The sequence below is a fragment of the Meleagris gallopavo genome, chromosome 2 (assembly GCF_905368555.1).
Source record: "Meleagris gallopavo chromosome 2, MGAL_WU_HG_1.1, whole genome shotgun sequence".
NCBI lineage: Eukaryota > Metazoa > Chordata > Aves > Galliformes > Phasianidae > Meleagris > Meleagris gallopavo.
In genome coordinates, this window is record NC_139405.1 from 79,607,779 (window position 1) to 79,628,817 (window position 21,039).

General features: G+C 35.2%; 1 protein-coding gene across 6 annotated transcripts in view; it reads right to left on the reverse strand.

Moving 5' to 3' along the window:
• Positions 1-21,039, reverse strand: part of MYO6 (myosin VI) — a 97,912-nt gene that overhangs the window by 20,345 nt on the left and 56,528 nt on the right. For all 6 annotated transcript variants that reach the window (XM_085217772.1, XM_085217771.1, XM_085217773.1 and 3 more), the window contains 15 exons: positions 17,071-17,228; positions 15,969-16,060; positions 15,450-15,522; positions 13,857-13,984; positions 12,709-12,804; positions 11,718-11,891; positions 8,099-8,137; positions 7,007-7,100; positions 6,207-6,337; positions 6,026-6,103; positions 4,997-5,126; positions 4,087-4,177; positions 2,317-2,467; positions 1,359-1,567; positions 895-973 (listed from right to left, as the gene is read on the reverse strand). In XM_085217772.1, the coding sequence (XP_085073898.1) occupies positions 895-973; positions 1,359-1,567; positions 2,317-2,467; positions 4,087-4,177; positions 4,997-5,126; positions 6,026-6,103; positions 6,207-6,337; positions 7,007-7,100; positions 8,099-8,137; positions 11,718-11,891; positions 12,709-12,804; positions 13,857-13,984; positions 15,450-15,522; positions 15,969-16,060; positions 17,071-17,228 (1,723 nt within the window). The remainder of the gene's footprint in view (positions 1-894; positions 974-1,358; positions 1,568-2,316; positions 2,468-4,086; positions 4,178-4,996; positions 5,127-6,025; positions 6,104-6,206; positions 6,338-7,006; positions 7,101-8,098; positions 8,138-11,717; positions 11,892-12,708; positions 12,805-13,856; positions 13,985-15,449; positions 15,523-15,968; positions 16,061-17,070; positions 17,229-21,039) is intronic.

The following is a 21,039-nucleotide window of genomic DNA, read 5'->3' on the forward strand; positions in this document are numbered from 1 at the left end:
TACTGTAAACAGAAAACAAATGAGTAACAAGTGGCAAACAAAATAAATTCAGTTTTAGCAATAACTACCCAAACAAGAGGCCAAAGAGTGACCTAAATGGTTAGGTTAAAGAACATTGCTAACACCTCTTCTTCCTGAACTCAACATCCTCCCCTGACTGCCATGCCTTTCAAAGATAATCAAAAGTAGTTTTGAAGTGACAATGATCTGCTCCTTCAGCACTCACAGGCACATCCTATCAGGTCTTTTGGACATACAAGGGTCCACCTTAAATGTTCCCTAATCTGAACTTTATTTACTTGCTGCAGATTTTTGAAGAAGATTCAGGGACCTGTAACTCCTGAAGGCTAGTCTTATAAGTAAAAGCAAAGATCATTCTGCTTTTTTTTTTTTTTTTTTTTTTTTTTTTAAGTTTTTGTTTTCTTCTCCTCATTATTACAATTGTAATATGCTGAATAAATTTTTCTCACCTCTCATTCTGCTCTCTACTCCCATTCAACCATGTCAGCACACACTATCGAAAGAATTTTAGTAATAGTAAACTTTTAAATATTATCCTTTTGACCCTCTCTTATGTCTCAGAGAAAATATACGTGCTTAATACAAACATTTCCCAAGCAGAAGCTTCTTTATGGGTCTCATTCATATACACATTCTTTCTTATCTGAAAACTGAATTTAGATTATGCATTTTTCTGCTTGTAGTTATAATTCAGTTATAACACTACTTCTAGACAGATTATATTAGGTGTACCAAATGCAACACGGCTGTATAATTTTGAGACCTATTTATAAAATATTGCCATTAGACTCAGTGGAAATTGTAAGCCATGAAAAAGATTTAAAAACAAAAAGAAACAAAAACAAATCAACAAAACCACAGCTAAAACACTACCTGAATACGCTTTTCTTCCTCTTCCCTCTTTTTCCTTTCTTCTTCTTCCTGTTTTCTCTTTGCCTCAATCTCAGATTTCCTATTAGAAAAGAGGAAGAGGAAATAAAAACTTTTAGTAAGTTACTAAAAAAAACGCAAGCAAACAATTAATATCAAAGCATCCTCCATAAATTTCAATGACAATCCAAGAGACCGTACAGTTATGACAAGACCTGTATTTAAGTCAAGGACTTTTGCAAGTCCATCTGTTTTACTGCTGCATCATAAAATCTTTTAAATACTTTATTCTGACTACACTTAACTTAAAAAATTGCTGGGAAAGGAGAGGAAATACTTTAACAATGAATAACACGCTACACGCATAATTCAAGCAGCTCTCTTTAAGCACAGTAATAATAAAAATAACCTGAGTGCTTTTCCTATTTTCTTCTTATTCTAAAGCCAGCAACTTATTCAGTACTCACAGACGCCTTTCTTCTTCTTCCTTCCTTCTCCGTCGCTCTTCCTCTTCACGCCTCTTTCTTTCTTTTTCCATTTCCTCCTGGATGCGTCGTAACCTCTCTGCTTCTTCCTCTTGCTGTTTTTTCTTTTGCAGCGCACTCAGAAGCTGCTCTGAGCTTCTAACTAAAGCATCATATTCTTTCATTATTTGTTCTCTAGTCATCATTGTGGTCTGCAAAATGATAATAACAAGAGGGGATCATATTCCTTTGCATTTGTAATTCACTTTAAAAAAAAGTGTATTTAAATATTAAATTTGAGAAATGAGAAGTTTTGAGTCTTGCAATTAAGTTACGCATATACCATACAACCATTCTCCCTTGTCCTATCACTATCCATCCTCGTAAACAGCCAGTCCCCCTCCTGTTTATACGCTCCCTTCAAGTACTGGAAGGCCACAATGAGGTCTCCCCAGAGCCTTCCCTTCTCTGAGCTAAACAAGCCCAGTTCCCTCAACCTTTCTCCATAGGAGAGGTACTCCAGCCCTCTGATCATTTTGTCTGAGTTTTGCTGATAAGAAACCACGGAAGCAAATTCAACAAACTAAATTCCATTTACAACCAGGTCTGAAAAAACTCATAATTGAAATATAAACCTCCTCATTCTGTGATGTTTTTAGGTTTCCCTCCTGATTAATAATAAAAGCAGTAAGTGAATTACTAACAACACCCATCTCACAAGATCAACATACGCTCATACTTTAAATTTTCCATTGGTGATTCTGAAACACAGATAACAGTGATAAAATCCACAATTACTTCAGTAACATTAACAAACAATTTAAACAGGATTTAGTTGTTTTCACCGTCTCTATAGAAATACCATTTTTTCATTTAAATGTCTTTCCTATAAAAAATTGAATACTTTGACCTTTTAAATTAAGTTCTCAGAAGATTCCTATTTTCCTGATTAATATCATACCTTAATTTTGGTCATTGAAGCATCAATTGAATACTCCAGCTCCTTGATTTGCTTGCTTGTCTCTGCCTTCCCCTCTTTCAGAGCACTTACTACTTCATTAAACTTATCAAGTCTCTTTTTCAGCGTACGGACCTTTATCAGACCATCAATGCTGTAAATGTAAGGCAGTTTTATTTGAGATGTTTTCACAAGTCTGTATTTCTAAAACTACCACTACCATTCAACATGAAAGAAGTAAACAGGGAGACAAGTTATGCTTTCAGATAGAGTCCACCACCTTGAAATGCAAACATCAGCATGAACTAACTGAACAGCAAAGGAGCCTTTTACTAACAATCATCATTAATACCAATTATCAGTGACCAGGTCTTTAAACATATGGGAAAATTGATTTTTATTACAAGAATCAGTGGTTGGGTTGTTTTTGTTGTTTTTTTGTTGTTGTTTCTTTGTTTCATTCCTGTTGTTTTGTTGTTGTTGTTGTTCTTCTTCTTACTTTTTTCCTTTTTCCCCCCCACCCCTCCAATAATAAACCCATTAGAATCATCACCACTTGAAAATTTTCAGTGGAGTTGAAAAACGTGAGTTGTGCCATTTACAGAGCTATAGGGCTTAATCAAGATAAAAACAGAACCAAATCTGGTCAGGGAATCCAATATACTTTGCAGCTTCCTAAAGAAGCAATACTGAAGACACTAGATACAAGTTACAACTCTGCAAACACAGTCTTCTTAGAAGTCACTGAAATCAGAAATGCCAAGGACCAAAATGAAACATAATTTTCAAAGGATGCAGAAAAAATATTTTATAGGAAATCCACTAATAAAGAACAGAGAACCCAATCTCTATCAAAGAGAAAAAGGTGTCAGCAATACTTAATGACCGCTTTTTTGTTTTTTCCCATCAATACTTCATGAAATCAGATTAAAGCTAATGAAATTATTTGATTTAAAGAAGAGGCAAAATAGAACACAATTATTATGATAAACAAGAAAGAAGGCCTATAATGGAAGGTATGAATGAGTAAAGGACAAAAATTCATGAGCTTAAATTGCAGTTAAGTCTCTCTAACTAAGTACCCCCAATAATTACACTGTGTATACACTGATGCTGTGTTTTGGTATAGGAAAAAAAGCAATGTCAGTAATACACCAGTGTGTTAATTGTTGCTGAGCAGTGCTGAACAGACAAAGCCAAGGACACTTTAGTTTTTCAGCTTTTAGTAATGTCCTGCTAGTGGAGGGAACTTGGAAGCATAAAGAACTGAGAGGGGACAGAAACAGGACAGTTGATCTAATCCGGCCAAAAGGATATTCTATATCATATAAGATCATGTAAAATAAATGTTTAAAAATTGAGGGGAATTGGCCTGGAGGACAGCTGCTGCTCAAGAGCTGGCTGGACATTAGTCAGCAGACGGTGAGCAATTGCATTGTGCATTACTACTTCTTAAAAAAAATGCGTGTATGTGAATACATACATATTTTATATATATACACACACACACACTTACATATATATATATATAAATCATTACTGTTATTTTTCCTTTCTTCATTTTCTGTCTCTGTAAATAGTTTTTATCTCAACTCACGAATCCCTCTTTGTTGTTTTTCCAGTTCTCTCCTCCATTCCACTGGGATTGTGGAGTGAGCAAATGAATGTGCAGTGCTTAGCTACTTGCTGGGTAAAACCACAACAATCTCTTCTTTACATTCATAAAAAAGTATTAAAGCATCCATTTTCTTCAACCCAGGAATATCCTCTTACCGTGGTTTGTGTTTTCTCTTGCAAAGCCACATACGAATAGTCTTTTGTATTTTGATGCAGGCACTAGCTCGGTATTTTATCTTATTTTTCACTGTAAACACACAAGAGATACTGAGTCTCAACGGTTTAAACAATTTAACACAACTTCTATATTCCTCATATACTTGTAGGCTACAGTATGTATACTACGTGCATTTTGAGAGCCAGGTCAAATACATAAAACACAGCAGACAACACAATTCACAACCCTGAGTGAGGAGCCTCATAAAGGCTCCCCCAGTAATAATTCAGCATAAAAAGAAAAAAAAATCTCCAAATAAAATCACTACCACCACAAATCTTTGTTTCTCATTGCTTTATTTCTACTCCTCACCAGAAGCTGAGCAGGCCAAGCACTTACAAACTGTCTATCAGTTGTTCTGGGCACTTACTTGCTTTATTGACAATAGTTGCACAAGTGGAGATGTTTGCTCCATTATGCATGTCAGTGCCTTCAAGCCTGCAGTTTTTGTCTAGAGGTAACCTTTATGCAGGTGCCTTCCAGGTTGTCAGCTGGGAGTACAGCTATTGCACTTTCCAGCTGATGTAAAAGTCACTTCCTCCACAAGTCCTGTGACTGCTAGCTACTTCTGAGCAGGTGTTTACCCATACATTAGTGAGCACCCAAGCATATCAGATACCGGAGATTAGAAGATGCAACCCACCACTACTTTTACAAACCTCTGCTTGAAGTCCTTATATGTCCCCAACACACAGCATACAAAATCTCACCAGCCTTGAAAGCAAACTACTCAGATTTCAGTACAGAAGCACCTGCCATACATGCTTCTTGGCCACATTTAAAGGAGGTTATAATTGCTTTGTTGTATTTTCAACAAATACTTTAGTTTAATCAACATAAAATACATACGTTTAATCACTGAGAGAGAACACCATTGAACTTTTTTCCAGCGACTGCAGATGAGCCAGTGATTCACCCTTTTAACTAGCTCTGCTAAGTGATCCGGATCAGACTTCATTATCTGATCAAACTCTGCAAACTAAATACAAAACCGGTTTTACAAATGAGGAGCACAGATAGTGGTAGATATTATTACTAAAGAGCACATTAAATTCAAATGGTAACATTTTTAACATCATCATTATATTGGCTATCAATTAATTCAAGCGAGTATGTATGCCTGGCATCTTTAAAGACAATAGGAATAAGTACTGTTTTGTTTTTAATTCATGTGCAACACTGCATTTTGCAGTAATCTATCAATTCATCATCATTAAAAATATTCATTGCTTAATTTTTTAAAAATAATTTGTTTATCCACTTCCTATATACTCACGCTGACCTTCCACATCTACAAGACACCTGTAACTCTGTAATGTGGGGGAAAACACTTCCCAGTTTTTAATTTTTGTGTAAGAGTCCAGCTGAAGTTAATCTTTTCTGAAAACCCTGCTCCTCTACTTTTTAACATTTATCAGACAGTAAAGACATTATTCTAGAACTACAACAGCTTTTCCTGTCTATTTACAATAGCTTTCTACTTCTTTCTCTGCACAGAAGCAGCAATGCTCAGAATCGTATTTCACCTACAATTATTTTAGTAGAAAGTATTTATTCATCTGCTCTGATTTGCTCTTTTAGTATTCAACAAAGTCGTCTTAAGTGACTGGTACAGCATCTGGGCAACCTGTGGCATATAATTATTGCTTCAGAAATACAGCAGCATTACCAACAATACTATGAAATCAACTTCTAGTAACATTAGAATCGATTTTTTAAAACAGATTATGAATAGTATTTATGAACAACCCTGGGCAAACTTATTCTAGTTGGTCATGCTTTCGGTAGGGCACTGAACAAAGCCACCTTTAGAAGTTCCTCCCTTCCAATCCAATTTATTCTACAATTCATATCCAAATAGAACAAGAAAAACCTTACCTTGCCAGGTCTAAAAAACACCTTGGTTAACCCAAATTTGTAATCAACTTCATTCAGTCCCAAAGCTTTAAATAGTGCCTGAAAAACAGGAAACAGGTTGATATTATGCCTCCTTCAAGATAACACAACAGTGTGTTTTCAATCCTAAGTAATAGCAAAGAAGAATTAATTTCTCTCTTACCTTGCAAAAGAGTCTGGGATCCAGTCGCGCCAATTTTTCAGGCAAATATTTCTTGTACATATTATATAGTTCATGAAATGAAGCTCGTGAAGGGAAACCACCTTGCATCAAATCCAGAACAGACACCATTCCTAAATACACAGAAACACATGCATTAAAAGTGAGCATCAGTAAAACTGAGAGACTGTTCAGACATAAACAAGAATTTCAGCTGGGACTCAATTTATCCTCTGACATACAATCATTCACAAGAAGTTAACGCTGAACACATGAGTAGAGTCTGAACAATCTCTCCCCATCTGAGATGTAAGCAACATCCAGTCATAGAGAGCATGTTTTTTTTTTCCACTGGTCATTTTTTCTTTTTAGCAGACTTGATATTTTATAATTCATTTTTAAAGAAAGAAAGAAAGAAATGACGCCCAACCAGGCTTTTATTTTTAGCATGCAAATGATATTTTTGAGATGCGGTACAGATACAGTGTAAAATGCAAATGCTGTACAAGAACATTTTGTGCTCTTGCATTACTACTTATCAGTTGCTAAGATGTAATTTTAATGTTCCAAATCCTGTTACTACATTTTAGCTGTACCTATCTAGAGCGTCAGTAAAGCATAGACACAAAGTCAAAAAAAAGCTCCAAATCACTTCAAGCAGTACAGACTATACCAGGTTTTGTCCACTGCTTCATAATGCTAGCAATGAAATTTACATGGAGACATACATAAAAAAATGGACTTGTCAATCTATAATGTCCAAATTAATAAACATAGGGGAAAATATCAGATGCATATGCTACCTGAGCACTGAAGCTGGGAGAGGATCTGTCCTCCTTCAAAATGGTGACTTGTCATCTTTAAATTAGGTTTGATGCAGCGAATAAAGCTAGATCCCTGTTATCAAAACAACAAGTTAGCAAAATCTAACATTTTGAAACTTGAAATAAGTTAGTCATTTAAGAATTACTGGGGGGTGGTGGAAAGGGAAGAAATGAAATAATGGTCTTCTAAAAAGAAATTCTGACATTCTTTTGCTCTCACATATCTTTTGACAGTCTTGCTCTAGTCTTAACGTAACAGACTTTTGAGCTTTCAATCGACTGCTTTTCTTGCCACTAGTACAATTTAGGATGTAGCAGCCCAGATTCTGCTGCACTCATTATCTTCTTCACAGTGATATCACCTAAACACCTCAGCTCTCCAGAGATCACATGGTACTACTCTGCTGACACTGGAATCATGCCAGGTGAACCTGACCTTCCTTTCTTGTAACTTTCAGTTTTTACAATTTCTTTTGGCTCATGTCTTTGCTCTCCTTTCCTGCACATTGTTCCCACCTGCTCTTATAACTACAAGTACTACCTCCATAATTTTGACCACTGCTTTCTCTGATCATTCACAGTCATTCTCTTTTTAAGGAAGAGTGAAATAAAACATTCTAGTTATAATTGCTTTAATGCAGTCTAGAGTCAGAAAGTAATAACTTATTGTCTATCTTCTAAACAAAAATCTCTAAATATTTTGCAAATTATTCATCAATGATTAAATGATTCATCAGTGGAGGGAAATTAAAGTGACAAAAATGGAGACTGCAGCTCAGCTGGTTTTAATGTGTATTTTTGTTTTTGTTTTTTTTTTTACCTCTGTTGTATAATTTCCATTCTACATCTTTTTTTTTATTTTTAATGATTTTTGGGTCTTGCTTTTTCAAGAAAGCAAATTATACTCATGAAATAATATTCCTCACCTGCAGAGCAGGATACTTGAAAGGTGCCATATAACTGCAAACTATGAAGCATTATTTATCACTGGACAACTACTACCTTATTTACATGAGATAATGGATAATTTGTTTCAGAAAATTATAGATCTACATCTCTGTATATACTTACAGTACTGTGAAGTTTCTCAAGAAGCAAATTTAACTGAGTCTGTAAAAGAAAACAGGCATTTCAGTTGTCTTGCCATGACAACCATGGAAACACACGCACAAAATAGTGGTATGGCATTACTGCATGCATGTGTTGTTAGTAAACCAAACAGAACTGATAAATCAAACATTCACATTTTTTAACAGACAAAATCATGCAAGAGTGCATGAGTGGTTCTGAAGAAACTGCTTGTGTTTAAATGAACAACACCTCCATGTGTCACCAGTTATTTACTGTAATGTAATTGTTGTAAACAAGTGCAAGTTTTTGTTGGAAAATAAAGGAAATAATGCCTGTGTAATAAAATTATAAAGGAAATGAGACTGACAGCGATAATTAAAAAAATAAAATTCGTGAAAGTCCAGATTTCATCTTTAACAAGTGTACTTGTAGATAAACAATACAAAAAAGATATGAGATATGCTCAGCTTTTTTCTTCTTCTTTTCAAAGGTATTTCGGCTTGAGAATCTAAGTCAAAAGTTATTTCAGCACATGAATCTGCATAATGTATTTTAATTCCAAACTTGCACATTTTTAATTCTGTATTGATGACAACAATGTAGTCAACAATAGTGTTAAACTACATTTGCTTAAGCTGTATTTAAAGATATAGTATTAAGGCCACAATCCTGTGATTAACAGGGGGCAAGAGTACAGGACCATCAGATACTTAGGATACCAAGGGAAGCAGTCACTATTAAATACAAATTAGTAGGGACTTAAGTATTCCAGAACTACATCAGAAAAACGGTTACACTTTTATGATATGGGTATGTCTATTCTACTACATATATGACTCTTGTACCAGCCTTTCTAGCTTACTAGCAAACATTAAGTACGTAGGCTGAAGTAAAACAAAATTCTAACTGTCCTAACAGATTCCTCATTTTCCATACTGGCACGAAAAAAGGAAAGGAACTGATTTTTGACTGATTTTTTTTTTTTTTTTAAACCAGATGTTTCAATTACCTTGAGTCCAGGAAATCACATTTGTCTTAGCAATATGCATCACCTACAGCTGTTAGTCTTCCTTCCAGTGGATAATTTTCATGTATTTTTCATGTTTCATGGATATAGTTAGAAAAACAAGAAGTTTCACAAGAGGTATGACAAACACCAATAACCTCCTGCTCAGTGCTCACACTTCATATTTACTCTGGATACAATCTTTATGTTTTCTTAAGTTGGAAATGCTTGATTTTGGAGAGGAACATTTATTTTCATTAAGAAGTATGGTTCTGTTTGAAGAAAAATACCCCTTCCTTATAGTCCATGACTTCACAAGAAATAAGCCACAGCCTCTTTCAGGCAAACTTCACTAATGATCACATGAATAAGGTATATTGCTAAAACTGCTCTTTGAATTATCACAATTTAATCCACCATTAATGAGTTAAGATAAAACCATCCCAAAGATTGTATACATCTTATGAACTAATTCATCATAATTTCCTCAACTGGTTTCTGTGAATTAAAATTAGTTATAAGGAAGGGATGTTTAAAGTGCTTTGTAAAAAACAAGTCCCCAGCTAAGAATTGTTGTATCTAGAAGAATTCAAGACTCGCTGACATACTGACAGGCTATGAATTCTTGATCTTACAAATATGCAATTCCTATTCAGATAACAGAATTTATTTTGGCAACATCTAAAGTGAAATTATCAAGGCTATTAGTGTTCATCAATAGTACATGTTGTGTCTGGGAAGGTAACAGTAAATGAATTACTGAAATTAACACACACATCCAAAATGCCATGGAAGTTGGAAACACGGAAAGAACTATAGATTGATGGGCCAGATCCAAAAAGGACTTTTAGTCACGTTCTAGGTGCAGAAGTGAACAAGAAAATCCAAAATGCAATCCATGAAGTTCCTTTACAATTGTTGCCCAACTTATAAAATGCCTCCATTTTATTTCAGCCTTTCTTGGACAACTGTATCTTTCACATTTCCACATTTACTGCAAGCGGGATGCTAAATCCAAGAGGAACCGAAAACTGAGGTGGAAGAAAGTGGAAATTATCTCAAAGATCCCAGTTGCTTTAATTTTGAAAATGCAATTACAAAAAAACAATGAATTCAGCTCCACATCCAACAGATGTGCAGTTGCAGGGCTTGCTTAGGAGGTGGCATATCTGCAAGTAATTCTGTTTTTCATTCTGTCTTCTGCTCATGCATTTTACATTAAATCAATTGGTGTAGTTTAATTCTACTAATTGCAATGTAATAAGGAGAAGGACATAATCAAAGCGAAATTCAAGAGAGCAGGATGCCCAATATTAAAGTTTTATACCAAAACCACTACCTTATAAACCAGCTCTCTCTCTTATGCTTATTGGCTCCACCAAAATTTTATTTTTGTCTATGTAACAGCCCATCTCCAGAAGGATCTCAGGAGAATTCCCTCTGCTAGACTGACCAGTAACTTGGTGAAAGAGAAAAAAAATGTATTGAGATAAAACACTGAATATAGATCTGAAGCAGAATATGGTTGCTATACAAAAAGTGCTAGTTCCTTTTCTTCCAGCTTCTGCATTCTTTGAGAACAGTTCTAAAAATTGGATACAATTATGTAAGAAGGAATTTATCTCGCAGTCCCAATTCAGTACATAACCTTAACATGGAAAAGAAATGCAGAAACACTCTTTTGCTATTGGCAAGACCCCACTCTACTTGCAGGTTTTTGGATTGTCTAAGACACCTGCTTTCACCAGGGGGACTCTAGGAAAGTGGTTTGGGGTTTTAAGTGCCTTACGTTAGGTAGCATACAAAAAATGTTGCAACACTTTATTTGAAGGCATGTAAATCCTTCGTTGGATCTGGCCCAGATATGTTGAGAAGAGCTCTTGCTGAAATTGCAGCAGCTCTGTCAACAGTAAAACCATGAGATTGAAAAAGTTACCTGCGGCCCATGGTTGTGCCTGCTTTTCCTCTCTTAATTCCCCTATAGTTCTCTTTCTAGCCATCCTGAGCTGGAATAGTCCAGCTAAAATAAAATTGCTGAATGAGAAAAGGATGCAGAAAACATTTGGAGAAGACAAGGTATGAAGGTCAGCTTTACAACAAGCAGAAGAAAGGAGAAAATGAGAAGCATCAGATTCAGGCATCAAGAAAGGAAACATTCAGCACAATGAACATATTTCTGTGAAAACCATGACTACCAATAGTTTAAGAGGAAAAACAGTGTTAGGTTAGGCACTGAATTTTGAACATAATAAACTGCAGCCAATTCATCTTACACAATTAAGATAGGATGGAAGAACATCTTCTGCACATTTAGAAGTCCTGAAAGTCCACAGAATTCAAATTTAGATCAACATCTATGTGGCTTTGCAAAATTCTGACTTCTGAATTACTGCAAAAGCTCTGTAAGGAACTACTATAAAAGATATTTTTGACAGAAATTTGAATGTACTGTTTTTTTATATTTCAGTTAAGGGGAAAAAAAAAAACGAGTTTTTTTTGTTGTATGAATCCCAGGTAAGCACTAGTTCTCCCATCCTTAAGTTCTACTTGTTTCAGGTAATTTAGAAATGGCATATATTACAAGAAAATAGATTATATGCTATATTATATTACCTTGAATTTGTTTCCCACACTGATGAAACTAAGTTTCCCAGCTTTTTGTTTGGGATCCTTGTTGTTATTAGTGTTAGATTCAAACAGCTGCCGAACAAACTTGTCCTTGGATTCACATATAAGAGATTCAAGTGACATGTGCAAAGCATCATTATTTTTTTCCACAAATTGTGTCTGAAAAAGAAAAGCCAAGACATAACAGCAATTAATCTAGCTGCCCCAATGACTGAAATCTTAAGGAAAATTAACAAAAAACAAAGCTTCATTCAAAAGTCAAAACGAATACTTCAGGTAAGTATTTTCATGTTATTTCAAACTTTTCAACTGCATACTCAAACTAATGAAACAGACAGAAAAGGATATTACTGTAATCATGAAACACAAATCATTATCCTATCCCCTTATTTTTTCAGACATTACATTTCAGAATTCAGTATTGAATGTTTCAATGTTTTTGTATGACGATTAATCATAAAAACATACAACCATCCAGATGGCATCTGAGGGTTACAACTTCAGACATTTCATATTCTTACAATAATTCTACTGCCAGAATAAATGGAAAAGTGTAACACATGACTTTTAACATAGAATAAACAGGCACTGAATACAAGGACAAATAAAGTACTGAAAAGTTACACTTCAGTCAAGCACTTCTATATTAGATAGTACATTCCCCTCCTCCAGATGCAAACTTCTGTTCACATAAGATTTGTAGTACATCAAAGATCAACATATTTAATTTTGACACTGTTACCTATAAATTTGTAAGCAGCTCCTATACAAAATATGTCAACAGAAGCCTTTCATCTGAGAAATTAAGAGAAATTAAAATATATGTTAAAAAAACTACTTGTGAATTTCCTTCTGATGAAAAGAAATTTCACTGTTTTTTCTTCCTTTTTTTTTTTTTTTTTTAACCAATAAACACCACAGAGTATCAGAAATCATAACAGAAATAGCTGACTTCTTTTTGCTTAAGTAAAATTACCGTCTCGTAGCATACTGCTCCTGCAAAATGCCGGATAATAAAGCCTTCATCATCTCTGATATTTCTGTGAACAGCCAGTTTAGACTTCCTAGGGATCTAGAATTAAGAATTTGAATTATAAAGAAGAACCGAATTAAACCAGAAAGTGAGAAAAATTTATGGCTAAGACATCATCATGATTTTGCCAGGAACACTAAATGTTGAAAGTCATACTTCTTGCAGCACAGTTGTGAGGACTACTACTATTTTTATTCAAACAAAAATATTTGAAGAAAAAAAAAAACTGCTTTCATTCTCATTCACACACTTAGAGATCTCAAATTCAAAACAGGATTGCTAAGATCACCTAGTCAAGTTTCTTTTTGCCTTTCCCCAACAATTTCAATTATTTTGCAGCTGGTGACAAGTTGATGAACAGCCTTGTCATATGAATAAGATTAGACTGAAGCTTAAAATGCTTTTAAAGGGTATATACACATACTGACAAGAACTTTTCATTACATGGGAACCTAAGTAAACAAGCTAAAGAAGAAAATTTAAGAAAAGTAATGTGTTGGCAATTTTCTTTGGCTCCCTTTGCTTGGATCTTTTTCAGCAGGGATTTCCCCCCCCCCCCTTTTTTTTTTTTTGGCATCTCAACAGAAATTATGTACAAAGTTGCAAAGATTTACTTAAACCTTCCACAGAGTGCTGTACATTAAAGAATTAACAACAACAAATTTCACCTTACGTGTTACTCATTTTCATGACTGAAGTGCGATAGATATTTCTTGCAAGTCAAATATTCTCTAGAGCAAGCAAGCAATTTTGGAAAGGAACAAGAAAACAGCTAGTCTGATATTAAAAAAATCTAAATTAAAATGTACTTTTGTTTCTTTGTCATGCATTACACACTAACAATCCTGAAATATAAGTGAAGAATATGGCTTTACTTCCTACAGGATATTAGAATTCCTAGAAGACTTAACAAGCCTTTTATGACCTTTTCAACAAACACAATAACCAAATTTGTCCTTAACAAAAGCATACAGATCTGCATGCAGTGTGGAATGGAATTTCTAAGGAAAGGTTTTCATTAAATAGAGTGTTACTACCAACTGTTTCAAGAACTGTTTTATTAAAGAGGACAGCCAGCACAAATAACCTACAGAGAGTCTGAAATGGTCCTTGTGTTTCTGGTGCACAACTGAAGTGAAATGCTGGTCACTTGGTTGAGGAAGACGATTTTCTTCATCCAAAATATCCAGCACACCTATTAATTTTGCTTCAATCAAATCTGTTAATAAAACAAAGTATGTTCAAAATTAAATATCACATACCAGAACTGAACATTGCAAATGTAAAATGCTACTGATCCTCTTCTTTATAACTATACTGGAAAAGCTGTTAACACAAAAAGTCACTAATTTAATTCTATACATTTGATTTGTTGATTTAATCAAGATTCTATAGCAAGAAAGACAGGGCAAAGAGATAAGGCAAGGATTGTTTGATTTTTACTACAAGTCTCAAGCTGAATATAATCCTCTCATGAGGTGTGAAAATGTGGTATGAGCATAGGTCTTTATCTGGAAATTGCTTGTAACAGAAAACTGCTACCACTGGCCTGGACCAATACCTTAAACAAAGTCACATTTTTACAGAAACCACAAGTATTTTTCTCACTCACTCCAAAAGGCAGTCCTTTTCTCTCCTGATTACACAGTAACAGAAATGAAGCATAAGTGGTGTGGTTTAATCTGGTCGTAATTTTATTATTTTATCTAAGAATAACTCATACAATGAAGAAACACATAAAATCTGTGGCAGGGTGACATGGAATAGTAAAAGGGGTTGCAACATGATAATAACATTTTTAGAAGTAAGCTTATACACGCATTACTAAATCACTAAAAGAGATATGGTTTGCATTCATGAAAGCCACATACTTCCTGTTGCTATGTTTTTATTCTCTCCTTCAGATATTTCTTTTTCACAGAATGGCTAAGAGGGTTTGCTTGACAAGAGCTATGTTTAGTTAAGTCAGCATTACCATCTGTACAGTCCTATCCTACAAAGTGAAAACTTCTCCAGCAGAGCTACAGAAACTTAAAGAAGCCAACGTTTTGCAACAGATCTTGAATTCTGCCACTGAATCCTCTGCTCAGTCAGGACCAACTAGTTACCATAAACTGCTGTAAACGCAAAAGCAAGATGAAATTCTCTTCAAAATATACCACTTTTGAGAACATACAGGAAAAAAAGATAATTTCAAGTGCCCCTGGCATATCAGTCTGTGCAAACCTAAGAGCAACAGTAACATCTGCAGCCTGTTGCCTCTACTTCATTTTGCTTCTTTGCTGATTTGCTCACCAAAAAAAGAGAAAAAGAAAAAAAAAAACCCAGAAACTAAAGGTTGTTTCGGTTTTGTTTTTTAATTCCTTGAACTTTTTCTCCCAGACACCCTCACGCTCTTCTTTATTTTATTTTACATTTTAGGCATTCTGAATAGCTTTATAAGAAAATGACCAAGAAATTAACAAGTCCCACCTGCAGTTACTACACACTGTAGAACAACTTAGATCCATTACCATATGGAAATGCAACACCAGAAAAAGTTAAAAGAAGTTACCACATTTCAACAGTCATTAAGAGCATGAAAATGCTAGCGTTACCTTGTAGCCTAAAGCATGCCTTCTCTACCATAAGCTTCTTTTCAAGATGATGCTAATGAATAGCTTGATATTTCAAGAAATACATACCTATACAGTCCTGATTATCTACATAGCGTACTTCATTAACCCCCAGGCCTTCTTTTTGGTAAAGTTCTTGTTCCTTTATGAAGAAAAAAAGGAATAATAGTAAAAGAGGAAACATCACACATGACATATTTTTTACCCACCAAAACAGAGCATGAATGAACACACATTTTAGAATTTCCTTGTACAGCCTAATATATTTCAACTTCACATTCTTATTGATAGATACTCCCACTAAATACTGTTCAGTATTTGTGTGCCCAATTTTAATGAATGTAAGAAAAAGAACTCTTCACTGAATATGATTTCTTTTTTAAGAAAAAGAAGAAAGGAAGATGTTGCACTTAAGAAGCCATAATCTTTCCTAGCACAACCCTGTATAACACAATAAGAAGACCATTTGTTGACTGACTTCGTTTAAACAGAACAAAATGAGCAATCTTGTGAAAAACAACATTAGTTTAAATATCTTCTTACTGAGAGAAAAAAAAAAACCTCCCTAAATATAACAATATAACATACCTCTTTCAGAATCCTTTCGTTAAAAAATTGCTGCAGTTTTTCATTACAATAGTTGATACAAAATTGCTCAAAACTGTTGTGTTCAAAGTATTCTGAAAGATATAAGTTAAACCTCTGTGATAAACCAGCCTTTCAAGAATTTATATTAAGAGTAAATAAGAAAAGTTCCGTAGTGCTAATATTTAAAGATGTATTCTGATATACACTTGCTTCCTTCAGTAAAGGAAAGCTTTTACAGATCTTCAAGTTGCAAGCAAGACAGAGAAAAGAATGCTGCAACAGATCATACGAACACCTGTCAGTTGTATCTGGCAGCACATCAAAGCAATGTGCCTTACAATGACACTGTACCAATACAAATGCATGCATCTATGTCTAGCACATGACAGCATAATTCAGAAGACCCAAAAACAAAGGTTTCTTTTTACACTGTTCTTAGATAAACTTAGCAGAGCTTATGCAGTGGAGAAAATATGGCCTGGTCTGAATCTCATTGATTCAAAGATGGAAAAAGCTTTACAGGAAGCATCAATGCCCACTACTGGAAGGAAGCAACATGAGAGTCAATAGAATGGCTTTGGTTGGAAGGGACTTTAAGATCAATTTCCACTAGACCAGGTTGCTCAAAGCCACATCCAACCAAAGTCCAACTCTGTTCATCTTCCAGGAACATAATCTGAATTCAAAGGCTTCATCTGCCTGTCTGTCAGCAGGTAGTGATCTCAAAACTCAATGCAAACACAGCATGCTTGTTCAGCATCTTCCCTAGTTTTATTGGGCAGCCACAGTTCAGTTCCACTTCAAATTTTCAGTCTTTCCAAAAGCAGTGTACATATAGACACCGCAAGAATCAGAAAGCATTAAAAAGCTGCCCAGCTTAACAACAGCACTTGTTACCATTTCCATCAGGAGAAGCTCTACGTTCTCGTATATCAGGAAATCAAGACTTTATCTACTCTCTCAGTACCCTCTTAAGACCTTGTAAACCATCCCATACATGACCACCAAAAACGAAACCATCAGATTCTCCATTACAGATCTTATCATTGAATCTTTGATGGCAATATTAGACTACCACAATATTCATTTGTGTTTAACTTACCAAAACCAGCTATATCTAGAACTCCAATGAAGAAAGAAGAAGTCTCAAATGGAAAACACTGGTTCACTCTGTTCACCACATGGTCAAAGAGATGACTATACACTGTTTTAGCCAAGGCATCACGAGCATTGTTTGCTTGTTCCACCTTCAATGGTACCCTATAAAATAAAAGTAGAGATCTTATATTCCAGAATTTCTCACTTAAAATTACTCAAATCAGTCCTTGAACTTTTCGTGTCTTTTTAAGTTAGGAAGCAAAAAGTCTGAGCCTAAATCCAAGTATCAGGACACAGTCTTGCCAGGTATGACTAAGTATATTGTATGTAAAAAGAATGAAAAATGTTTCATTATTCCAGTAGCAATAAGATACAGATGATTTCATTCTCGTTCATAAAATAATCTGAGACTATATTGTTAGAAGCAGAGAAAGACATCTAAAATACATACATTGCCATCAACTATTTATTTAGGAGCTACCTAATTACAGTGAAGGCTGTTGTTCAGTTTTACTCTGAAATCTTTGATTCTATGTTTTCCAAAAGACAGTAATTGAAACTATAGCACTGTAAATGAACCGATAACAAAACAAACATCCACACAGATCTCATGGTGAAATTTAGATGCGATTCCAACATAAGGAGTGTTCTCTTCCAACACCAGAAAAACAATTTCCATCTCTTGTTATAAATTCATTTTATATTTCAACTATTAATTACAAGTTTACACTGTAATTAAGTACTTAATGTAATCTGGAGTTCGGAAAGAAACTCACAAGTTCATAGTCTATGGAACATGTGACTATGTACCATGGGAATATCAGATAAATACATATTTTAGCTATACATACAGTATTTATCTCATTAAGTCAATATGACAGAGACATGCATGTTTTTGAAAGGACATTTAACTGCCTTACTTCTTGGATAAATATATTCTACAAGACTTTTTTCTTTTAAAAAGGTTTCCAACTAACAGACAGGAGTACCAAAACTAAATGCAGTTACACTCGGGAAATAACAAACTGCAACTTTACAAATATGCAAGAATCTACGTTCAAGAAATAACTCATCTGATCTATTCAGTCAACGGTTCAAGGTTTGAGGCTTGAGATGTGATACCCACAGAACTGCAGAACTGCTCTGCCGCCCTCTCCAGGCAGCATTCTTTACACAAGAATATAGAGAAGTAAATCAGAGAAGGAAAACACTATATAGCTTACCCCCATTGCAACATTTCCTTTACTTCCCAGGATTCACAAGCACTAACTCATAAACACTGTATTTCTGAAGGATGACACATCTGATGCAGAAACATGGGACTGATGGAGATCACTTCCTTTTGCGACTGATAAGACAGGGAACCAGATACTCTGTCCACTAAGGACACCTGAAGCTAGATTACATTAGATAGTAATTAGCTTTAACACACAATCTTGTCTTCCACTAAGGATCTCCTGACTTATCTTAGGGTAACAAGTAGTGACAGAAATCTTACCCTATAAATAGAAGGAAGATACCTTTACATTCCATTCTGATACGTTTAAGAGATCAGAATGCTAATTCCCACTTGTCAGCAGCAACCTATTGCGTAATACATACAACAGACTAAAAGCATTCACATTTCCAATTCTTCTAAAAAATTTTTCAAGTGTGTTAAACAACATAACAAATAGTTGTTAGACTCTTAGAGCATGTGCTTAATAAAATGGCCCTATTCTTCAAAAAATATCACGCTCTACCATCTTTAAGTACAATTCCAAAGATTGTACAAAAGCTATCCGAAATTATCATAGTATGCAGCAGAAACTTGAGGGGAAAAAAAATGTAACCCTGTAATGTTCTTTTTTGCACAGTTGGAGAATGACAGAATCAAAAAATAATGTTGCAGTTTCACTGAATCTGTAGGCACAGAGGAGCACTATAACATAACTGACACTCAGAATGAGTGACTTTCCTCTCGTGAACTTTCCTTCCTTGAGTTCCTCCTTTCCCTCGGTCTGCTCACTGGCAAAGCAGTCTCTTTTCTCCTATTTCTTGTCTGAACAGAAAAAGATGCATTTCCCTTCTTCCACTTCTCCTTCTCCCTCCTCCTCTATGCATCAGCAACTTGCAAAGAACATGGAAGGAATTCTTCCAATTTTTTAGACATCTGCAAAGTCTGTAAGAAAAAACCTTGTTCAAGCCTTGTTCAAACTAATTTATTTTATAAGGTTTCCGGAGATTTACAGAGTTTGAGGCCTAAGGGAAAGCTCTCTCATGGGCTAGGTTTATCCTGTGGACAATTCCATGCAGTCTTCAGAGATTTTTCAATATTTAATATGATTCAGTTTACTTATCCAGACCAAGTGATCTGCAATTAAATATATGTAATTTGCCCACAGTAGTCAACAGTTAGGGGAGAGAGAGCAGATGAAGCAATACCGAGGAGCCAATGCCATCCAGTCAGATTACCGCTTCACAAATAAAATGAAATAAACCCTAACTAATAAAAAGTTTACTTAATTAAAGAATAGTTAAGTACTATCACTACAGATGCACTGCGGTAGAAAATGTCCTACTCCAAAAGGAGTATAAAGACTTGAAACGATGTCAGCAAAACATCTCATTCTGCAAATAATGCACTTTGTGATGATGGAGCTCTGCTAAAAAGCCTCCATGGAAAGGGTGAAGCTGAAGAACAGAGTAGCACACTGCATTTACAGCCGATGAGGTGTACTGGACTTTGAATAGAAACACATTATTTCTCTCTGTCAACATGCTTTATATGGATGGCAAAGATAACAGCCAACAAGGTGATTATTATGCTTTTTGGGGAGACTAAAAAGGACACAAATCTAGTGCAGCTGTCAAAACTCCCTGGCAGGCCACTGTACAGCAGTATTTAATAACATTCACAGAGATAGCATTTAGCATCACTCTCCTACTATTCCTTGCTGGCTCCATTGTGCCCAGCAGAACAAAGCCTTTGTTATGCTCCAAGCTCAGCTATTTCAGCTGAGCCATTTATTCATTGTGACCTACAAGGACTCACATGATCTGCTCTCACACAAAAAGTCCCTAAGAAAGAGAGCAAGCAATGAGAAGCTCTTTGGGTTGCTGAACAAAATAAAACAATGTACTTGTCAAATTTCTAATACTGATAGCAATCAAATTGTTTCTAAATCGCACTGCCATAGCAAAACCTGGTGGCTACTTCATAAATATACGCAACAGTCCACTTTACTCTCCTTGTACACACAGTAAGTCATATGTGAAGAAGATACTATTGTGCATTTATTAGCATATATTTGCTTTCAGCTCCACAAGTTCAGAAAAGGCTAGAGACAGAGGCTTAGTGCATTCATCTTTTGAGATTATTGAAGGAGTCCTCTGAATCTTTCTTTGCTTTCCACAAAACAAAACACTGGGGAAAACTAAGATCTGCTAGCACAAAAACACAGCTACTTGTGCTTGCAGGCTTTTGAAACAGTACACTGCTAACTGTGCCCCAGGCTTATCAGTATAAATACAGTGAACAGAAAATCCTTACAGACATAAATTCAAGGTGAGTTTGAAGTGGTAGCAAAAACTATATATATGCATCAGAGTAAGTCAGAGTTATGTATAAACACTTCAGATACAATCAGATAGTAAAAACGCCGGTTTCACATGCCTTGGTAAGAAACCTTGCTTGACAGGGTCACTCGAGAAGTGGTGAAAGAGAAGCAGTTATTTGTGATCCACTTTATTTTAGTGCTTGATACATCCCACCAAACATTCTCAAAATTAAAAATAAAAGGCACAGTTTACCTATTTGCTATGTGTACAAAAGCCAAAAGCAATCTTTTCTCAGAGACCAAGTCAATAGCTCAGAAAGAGCACTTCCAGGGAGACGCCAACAGAATCCAACATGGATGTGTTTTGTTCAAATCCCTCTGTTTCCAACTTTCACTAAACCAGAATGTCAAATTATGAGTACTTTCATAAAAAC